We start from the raw sequence: 24,674 nt of genomic DNA, 5'->3' as shown, positions 1-24,674 counted from the left end.
AGATATGAATACTTTTTCAAGGCACCGATTACATATACTACATACTGCTACAGATGTATCTGGATAGATTGGAGGCTCGGGCAGAAAGGTGGCAGATGAGGTTTAACACTAATAAATGTAAGGTTATGCACATGGGAATGAATAATGCAAGTCACCCGTACATACTAAATGGTAAAACAGTGGGTAACACTGACATGGAAAAGGACCTAGGAATTTTAGGAGCTGTGGACAAGAATAGACATTTCTATTGGGGTTCCGGCCCAGTGTTTTGCGGATCCGCAAAATACTGCGGACGTGTGAATGGACCCTTATATTGTGATAAATTAATTTCTGTCTAACTTTTGACAGCCCTGGAAAGTTTTAGAATCACTGATGGGGCTGCTGGATATGAATGAATTAATGCCTCCAGGACTACTGGGTGTCCCTTGATTTTAAGGGAGCAGTGATTTGTGGTTTAGACCAGACTTTTGCTGTAGATCTGTATGATCCCCTGACATCTCTGTAATGATTCATTATTACATGACATCTCTCTTGACACAGTCATCCATGAGGCCGCTCGGCGCAGAGCGCGATGATTACAGAACAGGAGGAGGCATCAGGTGAGGTCTGGTATCTTGCCACACGACGACCCGGTGTCACCAGCAATGGAAGCTTTTCGCCTGTTGCTGCCGTGTACAACAAAGCTTCTCTCCGGCCGACGTAGCGTTAATCCCTGGAGGAGCATCGGCCACTGTCACCTCCACAGATAAAAGATGAAGCCAGATCCTTCCTGTCCCCAGTTACACGACAAACCCTCCCAAAGAGGAGAGAGAGGGGCGGAATCTGCAGCCGAGCAACAGCGCTCCTCAACGTGACGCTCATTCCTTGCTCGCTATTCCCAGTGTAATCTGTACACATAGAGGCGTATGCAGACAGAGGCTCCCTCTCCCTGGCACTGCCATGTCTATCAGCCCCACCAAACTGACCCCCTGCCAACTCCAACCCAGAGACAACGCTGGATTAACCAGGTGAAACCTCCCAGATCCCCAGCTGCGAGGAGAGCCCGGGATATCAATAACCTCTGGGATCTCTTTTTCCATTCACAATGAGATTTGGATCTTTGGTGGGGAAAGTGAGTCCACGGAGCTGACTCTCATCATCCAAGGGTTTCATGGCACGCCAGTCACCATCATGGGCTCCTGTATCTCTAAAGGTAGGTGTGGAGAGCAATGGGTTAATGCAATGTCATGGAAAGGTTAACACTTTCACGGCTTTGGGGGGGGGGGGCTGAATGAGAGAGAAAGTCAAAGTGACTGTAACCTTGATGTCAAGGATGAGGAAGACGGAGCGTAAGGAAAGCACAGATGGAGCAGAGTCCTCCGTGTTGTCTGAGGGACGCAGGAAAGTGAGAACACAACCTGTTGTATGGAGGACACGAATATCTGCTGACAGATATAGCAGAGCTGAGTGGTGGTAGCACACTAAGTTACATAGGACTGCAGGTATCACTCACTGCATTATCTGTATTCATAGTCATCACTGAGTTATCTGTAGTGTTACATAGGACTGCAGGTGACATCTACTAAATTATCTGCACTCAGAGGTATACCATTGTATTATCTGTGGTGTTACATAGGACTGCAGGTACTATCTACTACATTATCTGTACTCAGAGAGCTATCGCTGTGTCATCTATGGTGTTACATAGGACTGCATGTGACATCTACTACATTTACTATACTCTGGGAGTTCTCATTGTGTTATCTATAGGGTTACACAGGACTGCAGGTCACATCTACTGCATTATCTGTACTCTGGGAGTTATCACTGTTATCTATGGTCTTACATAGGGCTGCAGGAGACATCTACTACATTTTCTGTATTGTGGGAGTTCTCACTGTGTTATCTGTGGTGTTACATAGGACTGCAGGTGACAGCTACTACATTATCTGTACTCTGGGAGTTATCACTGTGTTATCTGTGGGGTTACATAGGACTGCAGGGGACATCTACTACATTATCTGTACTCAAAAAGTTATCACTGTTTTATCTGTGGTGTTACATAGGGCTGCAGGTGACATCTACATTATCTGTACTCAGAGTTATCACTGAATTATGTATGGTGTTACATAGGACTGCAGGTGACATCTACATTATATGTACTCAGAGTTATCACTGAGTTATCTATGGTGTTACATAGGACTGCAGGTGACATATACTACATTATCTGTACTCTGGTAGTTCTCATTGTGTTATCTGTGTGGGGTTACACAGGACTGAAGGTCACATCTACTACATTATATGTACTCTGTGGTGTTACATAGGACTGCAGGTGACAGCTACTACATTATCTGTACTCTGGTAGTTCTCATTGTGTTATCTGTGTGGGGTTACACAGGACTGAAGGTCACATCTACTACATTATATGTACTCTGGGAGTTATCACTGTGTTATCTATGGTGTTACATAGGGCTGCAGGTGACATCTACTACATGATATGTACTCTGGGAGTTATCACTGTGTTATCTGTGGTGTTACATAGGACTGCAGGTCACATGTACTACATTATATGTACTCGGACAGTAATCACTGTTTTATCTGTGAAAATGCTTGTACATGCCCTCATCTCCCGCCTCGACTACTGCAACATTCTCCTCTGTGGCCTCCCATCTAGCACTCTTGCACCCCTCCAATCTATCCTCAACTCTGCTGCCCGACTAATCCACCTCTCACCTTATTATTCCTCTGCCTCTCCCCTCTGCCCAATCCCTTCACTGGGTCCCCATTGCCCAGAGAATTCACTTCAAAGTACTAACAAATACATGCAAGGCCGTCCATAACCTGTCCCCTCCCTACATCTCTGAGCTACTTTCCCGATACATCCCCACACGCACTCTCCGATCCTCACAAGACCTCCTTCTCTCCTCTCCTCTTATCACCTCTTCCCACAATCGCCTCCAAGATTTCTCTCGTGCATCCCCCACACTCTGGAACTCGCTACCCCAACATATCAGACTCTCACCTACAGTGGAATCCTTCAAAAGAAACCTGAAAACCCAGCTCTTCAGACAAGCCTACAACCAGTGACCCTGCTGCCTCTATACCGCCACGACCAGCTTCACCCGCACCTACTGTATCCTTCTCCCATACCATGTAGATTGTAAGCCCTCACGGGCAGGGCCCTCTCTCCTTCTGTAACTCGTCTTGTTTATGCTTAGTGCAATTGTCTGTATTATGGATGTTTACCCCTTTGGAATGAATGGCACTTTAATAATAAATAATAATAATAATCTGTGGTGTTACATAGGACTGCATGTGACATCTACGACATTATCTGTACTCTGAAAGCTATCGCTGTGTTATCTGTGGTGTTACATAGGACTGCAGGTGACATCTACTACATCATCTGCATCATTTCTATTTATGTGAAATTATTGTGGGATGTCATGATTGGAACGGGAATGTAAAGAGATGTCAGTGTCCACTCGTGTGCGCTTGTATGACAGCTGCAGCGCCTCCCACGCTCCAGGCCGCTGAGTGACAGCTGCTGTTTTGCCGATGATGATAAACAGCGAGTGAGCGCAGAAGATGATAATTGCTTTGGAATGAATCTGTCTCCACGAACACTAGAGAGCAGACGCAAAACGGATGTCTGGACGATTGGACAGAGCTGCAAGCACTTTCCATCCCATTGGAGTGGAAAATGGTCGGGCTGCACAGCAACTCTGAGCGCACAGCACATCGCATGACCAAAGATCACAGCCTCGTGAAAGGGAATGGGATCATGTTGCGACTTGCAAGTTAATTTGTATTTTTTGCGACTCTTGGGTCATGGCTGCAGCAGGTTGTAGTAGAACCCCATTCACTTTCTCTAGTTGTGATGCTGCAGCGGCACACAGTGATGTAAGGCCAAGGTCCTGTGTAGCCCTATCTTAATAAAAGGGGTTCACATCTGTGCCCGTGTTTCCGTTTCGTTACAGACCCCATTGTCTATAATGGGGTCTCTAAGGTTTCCGCATGATACATACTTGCAAGGAACCCAAAGAAAGTGACTGAAGAGCAATAACGCCAAGGAAGATGGTGGCAATGGCAGCCACCACCTAACATCATAACAGAGAGGCCTGCACCTGAGGAATTCTAATGCCGCCCATCCAGGGGAGGATGGGAACTAAAAGTGGTCCTGGAAAAACCTTAAAAGTGGCCCCATGTTGTAGGCGGGTCCAAACTGAAAGATGGCAACATAATTAGGCAGCGACAACAGAAGTAGGAGTGCCAACAATACCACGGGGCAGAGCAATATACCTCCCCTGCTGAACCAAATACCACAGTGCAGCACAAAATACTGCTACCTGTCCTACAGTATTCAACTGTATCACTGTCCTGAGGATGTCGATACAGTTGAATTCAGGAGGGCTACTGGCCAGGTGAGTAGGAGAGAATCCGATCATTATGTACCTGGGTGGCGGCCGTGAGGAGGGCTTGGGTGGCCCTCTTAGGCATCGGCCCACTGGGAAATTTCCCTGTAGCCATCACAGGGCCACAACCATAAAACTGGGGTGCAGACAGTATCATGCATCTGGATACAGCAGCTCAGCAGACAGTATCACACATGATAGGATTAGATACAGCAGCTCAGCAGATAGTATCACACATGATAGGATTGGATACAGCAGCTCAGCAGATAGTATCACACATGATTGGATTGGATACAGCAGCTCAGCAGATAGTATCACACATGATAGGATTGGATACAGCAGCTCAGCAGACAGCATCACATATGATAGGATTAGATATAGAAGCTCAGCAGACAGTATCACATATGATAGGATTAGATATAGAAGCTCTGCAGACAGTATCACACATGATAGGATTGGACACAGCATCTCGGCAGACACGATTAGATACAGCAGCTCAGCAGATAGTATCACACATGATTGGATTAGATACAGTAGACAGTATAACACATAACAGGGCTGGATGCAGTTGCTTAGCAGACAGAATCATGCAGGATAAGATGGGATACAGTATCTCAGCAGACAGTATCATACATGATAGGATTGGATACAGCGGCTCAGCAGACAGTATCACACGTGATGGGATTGGATACAGCATCTCAGTAGACAGTATCACTATGATGGGATTGGATACAGCATCTAAGCAGACAGTATCACACATGATAGGATTGGATACAGCGGCTCAGCAGACAGTATCACACGTGATGGGATTGGATACAGCATCTCAGTAGACAGTATCACCATGATGGGATTGGATACAGCATCTCAGCAGACAGTATCACACATGATAGGATTGGATACACTGGCGTGGCTCAGTTTTCCAGATGTCTCGGGTAAGGCTGTCATGTTCTCGGTGGCTGGATTAAAATTCGTAGCTGCACCCCTGTAGTTTGTGGAATGCTCTGCCTGTGACAGACCTGTAATAACTTCAATAACATTGTTCCCATGGTCACAGCCTCAATAATGCTGTTCCCATGGCGACATTGATCCGTGTCCGAATGTAGCTCCTGGGCTTCTCTTTGCAGCAGCATACAATGAATTGGCTTATGGCATCACTTCTCAGTATACAGATGTGGTGACCCAGAGGAGAGGAGGATGGGAGTGGTAGTTGTAGCCCTTAGGGTGGTAATAGTAATCATAGTTCAGGGTGGCAGTCTCTCCTGTCATTCCCTGGGGCTGTGCAGTGACTGGAGGACACACCCTTTCTTCTAACTGGTCACGCCCTGATGTTGGGGCTTCTGCCTGGTGATAGTTGGGGACGTGCCCTTGATGTTAGGTGTTGGTCTGGGCAGGACAGCGGGTGTCTTGGCTGGCAAATGGTCAAGTCTCCGGGTCAGTTAGTATCAATGATCTGCAAATTCCTGAGCCCTCAGGTACAGATATGAGATACAAATGTCTCCAAATGTGGAAGGGTGCATTAGCAATGTTCCCTCTCACAGCAGTAAGTTCTCTTTCCATAAATGTGCATAATGCCTTACTGACTGACTCCAAATGCACGGCCTTGTAGATTCTGGGTCTTCTACTTTAATTCTCTCTGTAGCGCTTTTGATAATAAAGTAGCTTCCTTGGCTGTATAAGTCTCAGAGATGAAGGTTCTCCGAGCTCGGGCCCAGCTCTGAGGAGCTTGCTTGTGTAGCTCTTCACTGTTCCTCGGGCAGAGCTAGACTGACTAACCAAGGGTCGGTCTCAGGTCCATCTTCTGGCAGCCCAGCTTGTAGTATGGATTATGGAGTATGGATGTTTGTGGACATTAGCCCCTATTGCTACTACACAAAGCCATCAACTCCCTACTTTATTGCACTATGAAGGGTTAACCTGCACTATGATTTATGCAGCTGTTTACACTTATACTGTTTTATATTCTTCAACTGTATTTTATACTGTATGTTTATTGTACTATATCCTGTTCATTTGCACTGTGCCATGGAAAGGGTTAATGCATCCAGCTAATACTGAGAAGTCTATCTATTCACTGTCAAGTTAGAAATCTTCCAGAGTTTCTATAAATGACTCTGCATAGTTTTGGAAGGAAACAGAGACATGGACCTTTTGACTGCCTTTGCTCTTTTGTTTATGTCTGAAGACTTGTTTTTGTGAAGAAAAAACGCTCAGTCATTCCCATAGACTTGTATTGATACTCTATGACGGACTGAAATTGCAACATTGTTTTTGTTTTGGCTGTGCTTCTCCACTCCACCCCTCCCATCAGAAGGTACTAGTTCAGTAAGAAACTGTATATAAAGAGAGCAGTTAGAGCTCCTAGATAAAGAGACTCTGACTAGTACAAGAGACTCTGCCTGACTGTACGAATGACAAATTGAAGATGCTGATACGGGGATACTAAGCCACAGATCCCGGGTTAGGTTATTCTGCATTTTCAATTCCGGAATTAAACAGTTCAGTTTTGTCCCTTTTCATTGTCAATGGGGAGAAAAGTCATCAGATTGCATCCATTCCGTTTTGTGCATTTTGGCGCCACACACAAAACCGATGCAAGCTGCGGGTTTGTGTTTGGTTTGCGAAACAGAACAAACCTATCAGTGACGAGCCTACCACAGAGTCCATTAGTTGTATGACTCAAATCCAATAACTTACATTTAATAACAATTACATCAAAAAGAGCAATGATATCCAAGCAACTGAAATGTTTCACCACTGATTTTTATTTTGTAATAGTGACATGTGATGTAGACATTTATAATGTACAGAGCGGTATATAATGTGTGGTGTACAACGCATTGTGTGGAGTTTTATAATGTTAGGCATAGTGTATAGTGTACCGCATGGTATAGTGAATAATATGCTGTGTGGGGCGTAATGTATGATATAGTGTACCGTGCAGGGGCGTTGCTAGGTTAAAACATTCGGGGCCTGGGCCCCTGATGTTATGTCCCAGGCCACGAATGTCCTACCTGCCTGTTAGATATAACTGTATTGCCGTCCTCAGGATGGCAATAAAATTGAATCTAAGGCCCTTCAAGAGCTGAAGGACCTGTGATGACCTCAGAGGTCATGTGATTAGTTCTTAATGCAGTAGCTGAAAAGGACCTGCGATGATGTCACCATCATGTGACCAGTGCAGGAGAGGAGGCTCAGCAGTGAAGAGAAGTCCTGGGAAGAAGCTGTGGTGAGGTCTGCTACATGAGGAGAGGTAAGTGAAGGGAGAGGGACTCTATGGCGGAGGGAGGGAAATAATGTTATTTACATGGAACTGTATGGTGGAGGGGTGAGGAATTATAATTTCTGAGGACTCTAAACTGAGGAATATAAATACTGGGGCACTTCAGGGCGAGCATTATAACAGTAGGGGGCATTATAAATACTGGGGGCACTGTGGGGGCATTTTAAATCCAGGTGGCATTAGGCGTTCTTATTACTACTGGGGGCTCTATAGGAGGGACTTATAGATCCGCATTATTTCTACTAAGAGCACTATGGGGGCCTTATTACTACTGAGGGGGTTTGCAGAGAGCTTTATTACCACTGGGGGAACAATAGGGGGCCTTATTACTACTGGGGGCTCTGTGAGGGTATTATTAATACTGGAGGGCTCTTCTACTAATGGGTGCACTCTTGGGGAGCACTATCACTGTTGGGGGGCACTGTAGGGGGCAGTATTACTAGTGAGGGTATTCTAGAAGGGAATTACTATTGGTGGGACTATGAGGAGTACTGTTACTATGGGGGGCACTCATTTTTCTTCAGGAAACTATTTGGGGGTACAGAAAAGTGAGGAAGCTAAGATGTCTGTGTGTCACACTCTGCAGAGACGAGGCGGCTGAGAGAAGTGTCCGGACTGAATGGAGAAGATCTACATGAGAGGAGACGTCACCTGGAGGCCCTGGATGTGAGAGGGAAGTGCTGCTGTATAGCAAGTACTGGAAAATGGGCCATATGCATTGGGGCTTGGGCCCCAGATCTTTTGAGTCCCTAGCAACGCCCCTGGGACAGTGTGCTATATGATGGATGACATGTATAATGTACGATATGCTGGATGACATGTATAATGTACAGTGTGCAGTATGATGGATGGCACGTATAATGTACAGTGTGCTGTATGATGGATGACATGTATAATGTACAGTGTGCTGTATGATGGATGATATGTATAATGTACAGTGTGCTGTATGATGGATGACATGTATAATGTACAGTGTGCAGTATGATGGATGGCATGTATAATGTACAGTGTGCTGTATGATGGATGGCATGTATAATGTACGGTGTGCTGTATGATAGATGACATGTATAATGTACAGTGTGCTGTATGATGGATGACATGTATAATGTACAGTGTGCTGTATGATGGATGGCATGTATAATGTACAGTGTGCTGTATGATGGATGGCATGTATAATGTACGGTGTGCTGTATGATGGATGACATGTATAATGTACAGTGTGCTGTATGATGGATGGTATGTATAATGTACGGTGTGCTGTATGATGGATGACATGTATAATGTACGGTGTGCTGTATGATGGATGGCATGTATAATGTACAGTGTGCTGTATGATGGATGGCATGTATAGTGTACAGTGTGTTGTATGATGGGTGACATGTATAGTGTACAGTGTGCTGTATGATGGGTGACATGTATAGTGTACAGTGTGCTGTATGATGGGTGACAGGTATAATGTACAGTGTGCTGTATGATGGATGGCATGTATAATGTACGATGTGCTGTATGATGGATGGCATGTATAATGTACAGTGTGCTGTATGATGGATGGCATGTATAATGTACGGTGTGCTGTATGATGGATGACATGTATAATGTACAGTGTGCTGTATGATGGATGGCATGTATAATGTACAGTGTGCTGTATGATGGATGGCATGTATAATGTATGATGTGCTGTATGATGGATGGCATGTATAATGTACAGTGTGCTGTATGATGGATGGCATGTATAATGTACGGTGTGCTGTATGATGGATGACATGTATAATGTACAGTGTGCTGTATGATGGATGGCATGTATAATGTACGGTGTGCTGTATGATGGATGACATGTATAATGTACGGTGTGCTGTATGATGGATGGCATGTATAATGTACAGTGTGCTGTATGATGGATGGCATGTATAGTGTACAGTGTGTTGTATGATGGGTGACATGTATAGTGTACAGTGTGCTGTATGATGGTTGACATGTATAGTGTACAGTGTGCTGTATGATTGATGGATGACATGTATAATGTACAGGGTGCTGTATGATGGATGACATGTATAATGTAGGGTGTGCTGTATGGTGGATGACATGTATAATGTACAGTGTGCTGTTTCTTAATGAATATTGGGCGCAGGGGGCGCATTCACATCGCAGTGCGGACGCACGCCTGTCTTCTTGAGCGATGATCATCTTCCATTCTCTCTAACAGCGGCACCAGTTTGATAAATGCCAAATCGGGCAGAAACGTAACTAGATTCAGCTGCAGATTCAATAAGAAACGACGAATCGGGATATTTCTGGAGTTTTTCTATATATTATTTGATGGGGTGGGAACCCGACTCCTAGAAATCTAAACAACATAGTAAGCAGTGTGCGACTAAGCAACCCTCCAATCAGTACATTGTGCTGTATGATGTTTGATATTTTGCATAATGTACAGTGTGATGTATAATGGATGACTTTTATAATGTACAGTGTGCTGTATAATGTATGCTATATATTGTATAATGTACAGTCTGCTGTATGGTGGATGACATGTATAATGTACAGTGTGCTGTATAATGTATGCTATATATTGTATAATGTACAGTCTGCTGTATGGTGGATGACATGTATAATGTACAGTGTGCTGAATAATATATGCTATATATTGTATAATGTACAGTGTGCTGAATAATGTATGCTATATATTGTATAATGTACAGTGTGCTGAATAATGTATGCTATATATTGTATAATGTACAGTGTGCTGTACGGTGGATGACATGTATAATGTGCAGTGTGCTGTATAATGAATAACATGTTGTATAATGTACAGTGCTGTTTAATGTATGGTGTGTATAATGTATGGCATGTTGTATAATGTATAGTACAAAGTGGTGTAGGTGTAGGGTATAAAATAAAGTATAGTGTGTAATGTATGGAGTAATGTATAATGTAGTGTGGTGTATGTTGTATGGCATGTTGTCAAATGTATTGTATAGGGTATAAAGTACAGTGTGCTATATAACGTATTATGTGGTGTATAATGTATAGAACAGAGTGGTGTAGAGTATCATGTACAGTATGTACGGTGTGGTATATAATGTATGACATGTATAATATACTGTGTGCTGTATGGCATGTTGTATAATGTATGGTGTGTAGGCTATAAAGTACAGTCTGGTGTATAAGGTATTGTGCAACATAATGTACAGTGTGGTGTATGAAGTATAGTATATAACATAAAGTATGATCTATAATAATTGGTGTAATATATAATATACAGGGTGATATATATTGCACCTGATAGAGTATAATATATATTGTGGTTTATGCAGTATGCTGTAATATATCATGTATGGTGTGGTATATAATAAACAGTGTAGTGTATAATATGTGGTTTATAATGTATGGCATGTTGTATAGTGTACAGTACAGAGTTATGTAGAATACAATGTACAGTATAGTGTATAATGTACGGTGTGATATATAATGTACAGGATGGTGTATAATGTACGGTGTAATATATCATGTATGGAGTATGATGTACAGTGTTATATATCATGTATGGAGTATGATGTACAGTGTAATATATCATGTATGGAGTATGATGTACGGTGTAATATATCATGTATGGAGTATGATGTACGGTGTAATATATCATGTATGGAGTATGATGTACGGTGTAATATATCATGTATGGAGTATGATGTACGGTGTAATATATCATGTATGGAGTATGATGTACGGTGTAATATATCATGTATGGAGTATGATGTATGGTGTAATATATCATGTATGGAGTATGATGTACGGTGTATTATATCATGTATGGAGTATGATGTATGGTGTAATATATCATGTATGGAGTATAATGTACGGTGTAATATATCATGTATGGAGCATGATGTACGGTGTAATATATCATGTATGGAATATGATGTACGGTGTAATATATCATGTATGGAATATGATGTACGGTGTAATATATCATGTATGGAGTATGATGTATGGTGTAATATATCATGTATGGAGTATGATGTATGGTGTAATATATCATGTATAGAGTATGATGTACGGTGTAATATATCATGTATGGAGTATGCTGTACGGTGTAATATATCATGTATGGAGCATGATGGACGGTGTAATATATCATGTATAGAGTATGATGTACGGTGTAATATATCATGTATGGAATATGATGTACGGTGTAATATATCATGTATGGAGTATGATGTACGGTGTAATATATCATGTATGGAGCATGATGTACGGTGTAATATATCATGTATGGAATATGATGTACGGTGTAATATATCATGTATGGAGTATGATGTACGGTGTAATATATCATGTATGGAGTATGATGTACGGTGTAATATATCATGTATGGAGTATGATGTACGGTGTAATATATCATGTATGGAGTATGATGTACGGTGTAATATATCATGTATGGAGTATGATGGACGGTGTAATATATCATGTATGGAGTATGATGGACGGTGTAATATATCATGTATGGAGTATGATGGACGGTGTAATATATCATGTATGGAGTATGATGTACGGTGTAATATATCATGTATGGAGTATGATGTACGGTGGGGGTTATTTCAGGATGAGTGCATGCAGTGGATGTCCCCCTGGTGACGTGTGCGGGGGTCTCGTCATGTGAGGTTGTTTGTGTAGTTGATGTGTTTTTCTGCATCGTGCGTGTCTTTGTTGTCATGGAAACCCCCGGTCTCCATCCCTGACGTCTCCTCCATGTACTGGGCTCAGGAGCAAAAGTAACCTGCGAGAGTCTGCTGAAATCATGTGGACATCCTGATATAGAGAATACCATATAACGGAGAGCTGTACATTATAACACATATAATAGTCTGCTGCCCGGATCCTGAATCAAAGATCATAACACAATATAACGTCATCTAATAACTGTACAGAACATATATGTACAGTATATACAGTGCTCCGCTATTGAAAAATTATAGTGGTCAAGTAATATTCAAAGCTCCTAATTTGCCCTTTAGGTTTAGGTGTTGCAATAAAAACCTTTCAAAAAAATATTTTACCATACATGATACAAACCGGATTCCAAAAAAGTTGGGACACTATACAAATCGTGACTAAAAACTGATTGCAATGATGTGGAGGTGCCAACTTCTAATATTTTATTCAGAATAGAACATAAATCACGGAACAAAAGTTTAAACTGAGAAAATGTACAATTTTAAGGGAAAAATATGTTGAATCAGAATTTCATGGTGTCAACAAATCCCCAAAAAGTTGGGACAAGGCCATTTTCACCACTGTGTGGCATCTCCCCTTCTTCTTACAACACTCAACAGACGTCTGGGGACCGAGGAGACCAGTTTCTCAAGTTTAGAAATAGGAATGCTCTCCCATTCTTGTCTGATACAGGCCTCTAACTGTTCCATCGTCTTGGGCCTTCTTTGTTGCGCCTTCCTCTTTATGATGCGCCAAATGTTCTCTATAGGTGAAAGGTCTGGACTGCAGACTGGCCATTTCAGTACCCGGATCCTTCTCCTACGCAGCCATGATGTTGTGATTGATGCAGAATGTGGTCTGGCATTATCTTGTTGTAAAATGCAGGGTCTTCCCTGAAAGAGATGACGTCTGGATGGGAGCAGATGTTGTTCTAGAACCTGAATATATTTTTCTGCATTGATGGTGCCTTTCCAGACATGCAAGCTGCCCATGCCACACGCACTCATGCAACCCCATACCATCAGAGATGCAGGCTTCTGAACTGAGCGTTGATAACAACTTGGGTTGTCCTTGTCCTCTTTGGTCCGGATGACATGGCGTCCCAGATTTCCAAAAAGAACTTCGAATCGTGACTCGTCTGACCACAGAACAGTCTACCATTTTGCCACACTCCATTTTAAATGATCCCTGGCCCAGTGAAAACGCCTGAGCTTGTGGATCTTGCTTAGAAATGGCTTCTTCTTTGCACTGTAGAGTTTCAGCTGGCAACGGCGGATGGCACGGTGGATTGTGTTCACTGACAATGGTTTCTGGAAGTATTCCTGAGCCCATTCTGTGATTTCCTTTACAGTAGCATTCCTGTTTGTGGTGCAGTGTCGTCTAAGGGCCCGGAGATCACGGGCATCCAGTATGGTTTTACGGCCTTGACCCTTACGCACAGAGATTGTTCCAGATTCTCTGAAGCTTCGGATGATGTTATGCACAGTTGATGATGATAGATGCAAAGTCTTTGCAATTTTTCGCAGGGTAACACCTTTCTGATATTGCTCCACTATCTTTCTGCGCAACATAGTGGGAATTGGTGATCCTCTACCCATCTTGGCTTCTGAGAGACACTGCCACTCCGAGAAGCTCTTTTTATACCCAATCATGTTGCCAATTGACCTAATTAGTGTTAAAGGGGTTGTCCAGGTTCAGAGCTGAACCCGGACATCCCTCCATTTTCACCCCGGCAGCCCCCCTGACATGAGCATCGGAGCAGTTCATGCTCCGATGCTCTCCTTTGCCCTGCGCTAAATCGCGCAGGGCAAAGGCATTTTTCTGAGTTCCGGTGACGTACCGGGCTCTCCATGGGGCTGACAGGCAGCCCGGTGACGTCACCGGCACTGATGGGCGGGATTTGGCTCTGCCCTAGCCAGTAAAACGGCTAGGGCAGAGCTAAAGCCCGCCCCTCAGAGCCGGTGACGTCACCGAACACACTGCTGGGCGGAAGTTACCGCCCGGCAGTGTGTTATTGAAAACACAAGAGCCCGTGCTCTGCGCGATCTAGCGCAGGGCACGGGAGCGCATCGGAGCATGAGATGCTCCGATGCCAGGCTCAGGAGGGCTGCCGGGGTGAAAATAAGGGTATGTCCGGGTTCAGCTCTGAACCCGGACAACCCCTTTAATTGGTTTTCCAGCTCTTTGTTATGCTCAAATTTACTTTTTCCCGCCTCTTATTGCTACTTGTCCCAACTTTTTGGGGATTTGTTGACACCGTGAAAATCTGAATCAACATATTTTCCCTTTAAAATGATACATTTACTCGGATTAGGCTACTTTCACACTAGCGTTTTTCTTTTCCGGCCCTGAGTTCCGTCCTAGGGGCTCAAATTCGGAAAAGAACTGATCAGTCTAAGGCTACTTTCACACTTGCGTTCAGAACGGATCCGTCTGCATTATATTGTTAAAAAATTTCTAAGTGTGAAAATAGCCTCGGACGGATCCGTTCAGACTTTCAATGTAAAGTCAATGGGGGACGGATCCGTTTGAAAATTGAGCCATATAGTGTCATCTTCAAACGGATCCGTCCCCATTGACTTAAATTGTAAGTCTGGACGGATCCGCACGCCTCCGCACGGCCAGACGGACACCCGAACGCTGCAAGCAGTGTTCAGGTGTCCGCCTGCTGAGCGGAGCGGAGGCTGAACGCTGCCAGACTGATGCATTCTGAGCGGATCCGCGTCCACTCAGAATGCATTAGGGCTGGACGGAAGCGTTCGGGGCCACTTGTGAGCCCCTTCAAACGGAACTCACAAGCGGACACCCGAACGCAAGTGTGAAAGTAGCCTTAGGCCTCATGCACACGACCGTTTTTTTTTTAAGGTCCGCAAAAACGGGGTCCGTAGGTCCGTGATCCGTGACCGTTTTTTCGTCCGTGGGTCTTCCTTGATTTTTGGAGGATCCACGGACATGAAAAATGAAAAAAAAAATCTAAGTCAAGTTTGCCATTGAAATGATAGGAAAAAACGGACACGGATCACGGACGCGGATGACAATCTTGTGTGCATCCGTGATTTTTCACGGACCCATTGACTTGAATGGGTTCGTGAACCGTTGGCCGTGAAAAAAATAGGACAGGTCCTATTTTTTTCACGGCCAGGAAACACGGATCACGGATGCGGCTGCCAAACGGTGCATTTTCCGATTTTGAAAGTCAATGGGTCCGCGAAAAAAAACGGAAAACGGCACAATGGCCACGGATGCACACAACGGTCGTGTGCATGAGGCCTTATCCTAATGCATTCTGAATGGAGAGTCCGTCCCTCAGGATGCATCAGGATGTCTTCAGTTCAGTCTTTTTGACTGATCAGGCTTTTCAGAAAACCGTAGCATGTTGTATTTTTACCTCCGGCCAAAAATCCTGAACACTTTGACTGAACGGCGGATCAGGCCTTTTTCCCATTGACTTGCATTAACGCCGGATCCGGCGCCGTGTGTTCAGTCAAACCGGATCCGGCTTTTGCATGTTAAATCCGAAAAATGTGAAAAAAAAGTTAAAGTCCATAAATGGCGGATCCGTTTTTTCCAATGCTTTTTTACATTGTGATCAAAATCCTGATCAGGATTCAAATGTAATCCGTTTTCACACGTTTTTCCGGATCCGGCGGGCAGTTCCAGTGTCGGAATTGAACGCCGGATTTAAACAACGCTAGTGTGAAAGTAGCCTTAAACGTTTGATCTGTCATCTACGTTCTATTACAAATAAAATATTGACATTTGCCATCTCCACATCATTGCATTCAGTTTTTATTCACGATTTGTTTAGTGTCCCAACTTTTTGGGAATCCGGTTTGTATAATAAATGTACAGTATATAATAGGGTGGCATATAATATACCAGCACAGTCTATAATAATGATATAATATAATAGTACATTATATAGTAGTGCAGCATATAATATACCAGCACAGTCTATAATAATGATATAATATAATAGTACATTATATAGTAGTGCAGCATATAATATACCAGCACAGTCTATAATAATGATATAATATAATAGTACATTATATAGTAGTGCAGCATATAATATACCAGCACAGTCTATAATAATGATATAATATAATAGTACAGTATATAATAGTGCAGCATATAATATACCAGCATAGTCTATAATAATGGTACGGTCTATAAAAATGGTATTATTTAATATTACAGTATATAATAGTACAGCATATAATACACCAGTATGGTCTATGATAATCTTATAATATAATAGTACAGTATATAATATACTAGCACAGTCTATAATAATGGTATAATATAATAGTACAGTATATAATAGTGCAGCATATAATACACTAGCACAGTCTATAATAATGGTATAATATATAATAGTACAGTATATAATAGTACAGTATATAATATACTAGCACAGTCTATAATAATGGTATAATATATAATAGTACAGTATATAATAGTACAGTATATAATACACAAGCACTGTCTATAATAATGGTATAATATAATAGTACAGTATATAATAGTGCAGCATATAATACACTAGCACAGTCTATAATAATGGTATAATATATAATAGTACAGTATATAATAGTACAGTATATAATATACTAGCACAGTCTATAATAATGGTATAATATATAATAGTACAGTATATAATAGTACAGTATATAATACACAAGCACTGTCTATAATAATGGTATAATATAATAGTACAGTATATAATAGTGCAGTGTATAATGCTCCATCACAGTCTACCTAATTTCTGACTGGTGTGATGTACAAATTACGACCAGTTTGACCAGTAAGTGACACCTTGTGGTCACCAATATGGTAAATGGCAGTGAGCTGTGGACTTCTGAGGTGCACTCCTTACTTTTGGGGATTTGGGGCCTTTGTTTCAGAATTCTCCATCTTTTCTTTCTTGCAGAGTTTTTCTTCAGTGGACACAAAGAAATTCACTTCTCCTACAACCACACAAAGCCGAGCAGCCCCCCAGCACTATCTGCTGAAATACCACCACCAGCAGAGGGCACTGCACCCACCGACAGCCCTGAGGATGATGATGATGATGATGAGAAGGAGGAGAATGATGTACTGGGGCAGGTGAGTCACTGGAAGTTTATTGGGGCTCACTTTATTTAAAGGAACAGCATCCCCATTTGACCTTGCACTTTCTCCGCCATAATCTGTCCCCACAGAAATGTTTTAAGACACCCAATGGCTACATGTGCGAATCCAAAGCGAATTCAGTGAGCTATGACATCACAGAGCTGGCGACCTCCTCACTGATTGGTAAGTAGCAGATCTGGAATTATCGGAGTCATTTCTTCACCTTCAGGGGTGACAATCACTGGGGTGTAGTAACATTGGCAATTACCCAGGACTCTGGTTTTCTAAGGGGCCTCGAAGACAGGAACCCTGTGAAAACTAAAACCGCCCAGTATTGTTCAGCAGAGTATGGTGGTGTTGGTGGGAAATTGTTTGCCAATAATATGTGGGCTCTTTAAGGGAATATTAGGATACAGCAGATGGTTTTGGCACTATATGGCGCTTTTATGTGGGTTGTGTCTGGTAGTATTATTTGATCATTATTTGGAAGTATTATGTGGGCTATGCCTGGCAGTATTATTTGGTCACTATAAGGCAGTATAATGAGGACTGTATGTGACAGTATTATTTGGTCATTATATAGCAGTATTGGTTGTGTATGGTAGTAGTATTTTGGCAATATATGTAGGTATTATGTGGGCTGGGTTTGGCAGTATTATTTGGTTATTATAATGTAGTATTATGTGGGCTGTGTTGGGCAGTATTATTTGGCTGTCCTGCGGCAGTATTATGAGGTCTGTGTCTGGCAGTATTATTTGGTTTTCATCTAGCAGTATTATGTGGGCTGTTTTTGGCAGTATTATTCGGTTGCCATATGACAGTCTTATGTGGGCTGTATCTGGCAGTATTATTTGGTTTTCATATAGCAGTATTATGTGGGCTGTTTTTGGCAGTATTATTTGGTTGCCATATGACAGACTTATGTGGGCTGTGTCTGGCAGTATTATTTGGTTGTCATATGGCAGTATTATGTGGGCTGTGTCTGGCAGTATTATTTGGTTGTCATATGGCAGTATTATGTGAGCTGTGTCTGGCAGTATTATTTGTTTATTACATGGCAGTATTACGTGGGCTGTGCCTAGAAGAAATATTTGGTCATTATATAGCGGTTATATTTTCTTGTCTATGGTAGTATTATTTTGGAAATATATGTAGGTATTATAGCATATGGGCTGTGTCTAGCAGTATGATTTGGTTATTATATAGAGGCATTATTATGTGGGCTATGTCTGGCAGTGTTACGTTAACACTATATGGCGGTATTGCATAAATAGCAAGCAGTGCGCTCACAGGCGGCTTTTAACCCTGTTTACGTGTTGCCCAGGGCCCCCTCATTTCCTTTGCTTGTGTGACATGCCCCCACCCCCACCGTCACTCCGCTGCAGTGACCCCATCTGCTCCGGTCGTGGTGCGGTGTGCGGTGGTTCAGGTTCTCCGGCAGTAATTACTGTGATCTTGAGATTAGCGAGATGAGCGTTACTGTGGAAACCTCATGGATCTGACTCTTCTGAGAACATTCACCAGGACAATTCCAGGTAGACTCCAGTCACAGTGCAGATATCATGGATCCCCCCCTCCCCCAGAAGTATACAACCAGAGAAGACCCTCAAGGGCCATCACTCGACAGTGAGGGGGCCCATAGCAGTCAGATGGGGCCCCAGCTCCTGGTGCACATTCCGTCCAAAACCTTCCATGACTGCTCCCCATGAGCTCCTCTGCCTCCATCTCTAGGTCTGGTGCAAACCATTAAAGACCACATCACCAAGCCCACCGCCATGGCCCGTGGCCGGGTGGCCCATCTGATCGAGTGGAAAGGCTGGAGCGCCTCTCAATCCGGCTGGGACCCCTCCCTGACCGATGAGGAACACTACTCAGACCTGACGGACGAGCTGAAGGAGGCACGATTTGCAGCAGGTAAGCGATAACACCTGACTAAGGTATATGTCCACCTTTGGTTAGGTCTCTTTCCGTTTTTCGGATCCGCAAATCACTAATACCGGCCGAGTGCATGCCGCCATTTTTTTATATATTTTTTTAAACTCCTACAGAAATGTCCTAACATTGTCCTCAAAACAGACAAGAATAGGACATGTTCTATTTTTTTGCGGGGCCATGGAATGGACTTACAGATGCGCACAGGTGGCCCCATTGAGATGAATGGGTCCGCATCTGATCCGCAAAAAATGTGGACCAAAACTATGGCTGTGTGCATAAGATGAGGAAGACCAAAGAATCTCCATCCCTTTAAGTGTTAGTTTGTCTACATCACGGGAGCCATTATTAGAGGTCGTAGTCTGGATTTAGGCTGGGGGTGGGGCGGGGGGGGTCTGATGCCGCTTCTCTGACCCTCCATGTTGTCTGCTCCTCAGGGGTTGCCGAACAGTTCGCCATCACTGAAGCCACTCTCAGCACATGGTCCTCTTTGGATGACGAAGAGATGCATTATGGGCTCGGCTCCCAAGACGTCCGACAGCTTCAAGGTAATCCCATAAGAGAAGCCAGAGACCACTGCCTCCTATATAGGGCCCTGTACACATTCAGGGACAGTAACCAGAAGGTTAGGCCGACGGCTATCGATGGTGTGGACAGCTAGAAAGGAAGTCCTGAATGCCGCACAATATTCCTTCCCCAGGGGTCAGCAAACTCCGCCACAACATCTGTTACGTGACTACAACTCCCAGCATGCTCCATGTGCTTCTACAGCCAAACAAAGGGGAGTTGTAGTTTCACCACACCAGAACTTGCTGATCTTCTCTGCCCCAAATCTCTCTCCTCTTCTAGACTCCGGGCTGCACTGATACATTGCAACAACGATAGCAGCAGTGTAGGCAGGACATGGTACTATTCACTGACAGCAAGCATTGTCTGGAAAATGTCAAAATTCATGGAGAGGGTGATATGTCGGTGACTGTCTGGTCTTGTCGTGTCCCCTCGCCCTCGTCAGGTTATACACTGGGATGTCTTCTAGTGCAGAGGTTAATGCACGGGGCCCCATCTGCTGCGCGGATCTCCCCAGGGCCCCGATCTCGCTGCCTCCAGCCGGCTGAGTGGCTTCTATTTCTGGGTCTGCAGCGTTGATTAATGGAAACGACCCAGTTCATGCGTGACGCCAAGCACTGGCTACGTTATCTGGGTCACTTCAACAATCTGGGACACCCCCCCCCCCTCTCCAGTTGCTCACTAAGGGGTCTCATGAACCCCCCAACTCCCTTAACCCCTGCTCCACCGCCGACCAGCACTGGTTTAGATTGGAGGGAATGGTCCACCGCATTCATGTAAAGACATGTGATCTGTGGGACTGAGAAGTGATGAGACTCCCTCAGTCACTCCAGAGCTGCAATCAGTATTCTGCTGGCTTTCTGTAAGTTCTCAGGCTACAGGACCTCGCTTCTCAACACTGACTGCCGAGGACTGCAATGCGGGACGTGTGGGACGTACACCATACAATAATAGTCTGCAACCTGCAAAATTGTGGATGCAGCTCTGGCAGTGACTGGAGTTTAAGCTGCGATGTAGCACCAAAGCTGAGGATGCAGCTCTGAATGTGAGTGGAGTATAGGGCATTTATATAACAGCAGAACTGTAGATGTAGCTTCAGGTATAACTGAAATATAAGGCAAGACGTAGCAGTAGAATTGTGGATGCAGCTCCGGTGTAACTGGAGTATATGATGATGTGATATGACAGCAGAATTGCAGCTGCAGCTTTGGGTGTGATTGGAGTGTAGGATATGATGTTGTGGTTGCAGCTCAGGGTATGACTAGAATATTAGAGATGATGCAATGGTAGAATTATAGATGCAGCTATGTGTGTGAGTGGATTTTTAAATGTTATGTGGCAGTAGAACTATGGATGCAGCTTTGGTGAGACTAGAGTATATGGCATGATGCAACAGAACAATTGTAACTGCAGTTCTTGGGGCAACTGGAATATAGGTTATGATGTGAGAGCAGAAGTGTGGATGCAGCTCTGGGGGTAACTGGAATATAAGATATGATGTAAGAGCTGATATGTGGATGCAGCTCTGGGGGTAACTGGAATATAGTATATGATGTGAGAGCAGAAGTGTGGATGCAGCTCTGGGGGTAACTGAAATATAAGATATGATGTGAGAGCAGAAGTGTGGATGCAGCTCTGGGGGTAACTGGAATATAAGATATAATGTAAGAGCAGAAGTGTGGATGCATCCCTGGGTATGATGGAATCTAAGATATGATATAACGGTAGGATTGAAGATGCAGCTCTGGGTGTGGCTGGAGTATAGTATATGATGTAACAACAGAATTGTGAATGCTGCTCAGGGTATGAATGGAGTATAGGACATGATATAACAGCAGAAATGATATAACAGCTCCGGGGGTAACTGGAATATAAGATATAAAGTGATATTATAATTGTGGATGCAGCTCTGGGTATGACTATAATATAAGACGTGTCATAACAGTGGAATTGTAGATGCAGCTCTTGGTGTGGCTGGAGTATTGGACATGACATAACAGATGAATTGCAGCTGCAGCTCTGGGGGTGATTGTCTGTACAAGTAGAGGCTTTGTGAAGTAGCGGCTGTAATGATGAGAGTGGTGGTGTTTGCTGCCCGCGGCGCCCCCTTGTGGCTTTCCCCTGGCTCTTAGTACTGCTTTCATCAGCGCCCCCTCTCTTTTTCTCACAGATCTGGAAAGTCTCTACCTGCAGAGTCGGCTGCTGAGCTACGCGCAGGGGACCTGCGGCTCCGACCTGGGGGGCAGCCTCCCCGGCCTGTCCTATTCTTCCGCCATGTCCTTGGCTGCAGCTTCCCAACAAGTTCTGCCCGTGGAGAGATGGGACGTGAGCGAGCCCCGATCTCACCAGTCCATATTCCCCAGCCCCTTACTCAACGGCGGCAGAAGCAGCAGCTCTGACAACTCCAAAGCGGCGGTGCCGGCAGAGGGTGAGAACGCCCCTGAAACCTGCAAACCCCGACTCAACAGTTCTCTCCACTATGTGGACAGCAGCTCGCTATCGGAGGATGAGGTATTCTACAACTGAACTGGAGCCTCACTGGTCAGCGACTACTCTACCACAGTGGACTGGGCAGTGTCAGTGTGTGGACTCCCCTGATTTCAGAGGAGACTTTGTCTATGGATCCCGGGGGTAATCCACAAAGCCCAGGATCTGTGACCCCTGGGATCTCTAGGTTAGAGGTGGACATAGAAGAAGGTGGACATAGCTGGTCAGTTGAGGAGCAGTCCATGGAGCAGAACCTGGTCTAGAACTCTTCTATCAGCAATATCTTTGTCAATATGAGGGGTCTGGAGCTCTTCCAGGGTCCGGCCTCGAGCCTTATTTCACAGGAACGTGTCTCGTGGTTCCACGTTGGTCACCGGGTGCCGGCGCTGTGTGTCGTCCGTTTCTGTCATGTGTGTCCTGTGAATATATTGGCCTTTTCTGTTACATCTGATGCACTAATATACACGATGATCACAGGACCCCTGCACCTATAGACTGCGCCATAGTCCTCCAGTCCTCAGTACATAAAGCGCCATCACTGCAGAATGAAAGTGCTGGAGCTCCAACTCCTGTCAGTGAATGGAAACATTGGTTCTCTATATGCAGAGACCTAAAACTCATCTGAGGGTTTGGCACAGTGTATCATTCTAGACAGTCCCCTGTGAGCCAAACGCAACAGTAGCAGCACAAATCTCCAGTCCCAATAGATTGTGCCATCTGGATACACTGCCCAGTCCCCTTTGTGCCCCACACAGTAAGAATGCCCTGTTGGCACCGCCACAGTTATGCTCCCTTAGAGCCCCCTAAATTCACCCACATGGTAGTTATGCCCTATTAGTGACTCCAGCAGCCGTTATGCCCCCTTAGAGCCCCCTCACAATAGTTATGCCCCCTTAGTGCCTCCACACAGCATTTATGCCCCTTAGAGTCCCCACACAGTAGTTATGCCTCCTAGGGTCCCCACACACTTTTTAACCCCCTTAATGCCCCAGACAGTAGAATGCCCCCCTTACAATAATGTTCCTGCTTAGTGTTAGGCCTCATGCACACGAACGTTGTTCTGGTACGCATCGGAGCCACAGTTTTTGCGGCTCGGATGCGGACCTGTTCATTTCAATGGGGCCGCAAAAGATGTGGACAGCACTCCGTGTGATGTCCGCATCCTTTGCTCCGTTCCGTGGTCTGCAAAAAAAATATAACCTGTCCTATTCTTGTCCGTTTTGAAGGCAAAAATAGGCACTTATATTAATGGCTGTCTGTGTTTTGCGGACCGCAAAGCACACAACAGTCGTGTGCATGTAGCCTTAATAAAATAAAAAATGAATTCTCACCTAGCCCTAGTCCCCTAATACTCGGGCACATCATGCTCTCCCCAGCAGCAGGCACGGTGCAGCAACGTCATCAAGCTGGGCTGAGCAGGAGAGAGCACAGGCCTGGGAATGATCCTGATCTCTCTTTTGCACAGTTCAGCAGGTGTGATGATGTCACTGCACCGTGACTGCTGCTGGGCAGAGCACAGGACAGGGAATGGTGGATGAGTTAGCTGATGGCTCCTGCTTAACCATTGCATTCCACGGAGGACGCAGATGCAGTTTAAACTGGGACATGTCTCAGCCCTCCCTGGACTGTGGGACAGACAAAATCTAGGACTGTCCCCCTGGATCTGAGATGGTTGGGAGGTATGCTAGTCCAATACTAGTTTTCAGCTTATATAGTTAATATGGTAAAAAGGATATAAAATCAGGATATAAACAATTAATGTTCCCATTCACTAACAGTAAGCAGATATGTTGAACACAATGAAGAACTGAGGCTCCCTGCCCCACGTTGTGTATTATGCGCGGTTTGTCAGAGCTGATTCTCATGTGGATCAACCACGGCACCAGCAAAGTGTATGAGATTAGACGAATGTCGCGTACACTTTGCAATTTTTTTTTCGTGTGGAAATTGACTTGCCGTGAGGATTTTGCAATGCGCAGAGAGTAAATTCTTAGATTTTTTATTTTTTTTATGCATATTTTACCTTTTTCAATTCAAGGCTGAGATCTGTGGACAATTTGCATCAAACCCAACAAATGTTCTGTTTCGTGTGCAGGTAGCCATAGAAAATAATTCTACTGGGGACGTTATAGATCTGTGCAGGGAACCGGCGACATCTTGTGGGTGCAGCAGGTACTGCATGCGGTAAT

At 44.2% G+C, this 24,674-nt stretch overlaps 1 protein-coding gene across 1 annotated transcript; it reads left to right on the top strand.

Moving 5' to 3' along the window:
• Nucleotides 1-572: 572 nt before the first annotated feature.
• Nucleotides 573-22,929, top strand: FAM131C (family with sequence similarity 131 member C). Its single transcript, XM_044278594.1, has 6 exons — nucleotides 573-1,192; nucleotides 17,318-17,493; nucleotides 17,589-17,682; nucleotides 19,231-19,413; nucleotides 19,869-19,979; nucleotides 22,169-22,929. Exons 1-6 carry the CDS (start codon nucleotides 1,171-1,173, stop codon nucleotides 22,522-22,524), a joined length of 942 nt encoding a protein of 313 aa, XP_044134529.1. The 5' UTR covers nucleotides 573-1,170; the 3' UTR covers nucleotides 22,525-22,929.
• The last annotated feature ends 1,745 nt before the right edge of the window (nucleotides 22,930-24,674 follow it).

This window comes from Bufo gargarizans, chromosome 2, assembly GCF_014858855.1.
Source record: "Bufo gargarizans isolate SCDJY-AF-19 chromosome 2, ASM1485885v1, whole genome shotgun sequence".
Classification (NCBI taxonomy): Eukaryota; Metazoa; Chordata; class Amphibia; order Anura; family Bufonidae; genus Bufo; species Bufo gargarizans.
The sequence above is the reverse complement of the archived record's forward strand: the minus strand, read 5'-3'. Positions and strand labels throughout refer to the sequence as shown.

Bases quoted from the DNA above. Each gene is read 5' to 3' on its own strand.
- FAM131C (XM_044278594.1), top strand. From the start codon at position 1,171: ATGGGCTCCTGTATCTCTAAAG. The intron at 1,193-17,317 runs GTAGGTGTGGAG...TCTTTCTTGCAG, and splicing joins GGGCTCCTGTATCTCTAAAG to AGTTTTTCTTCAGTGGACAC. The intron at 19,414-19,868 runs GTAAGCGATAAC...TCTGCTCCTCAG, and splicing joins GGAGGCACGATTTGCAGCAG to GGGTTGCCGAACAGTTCGCC.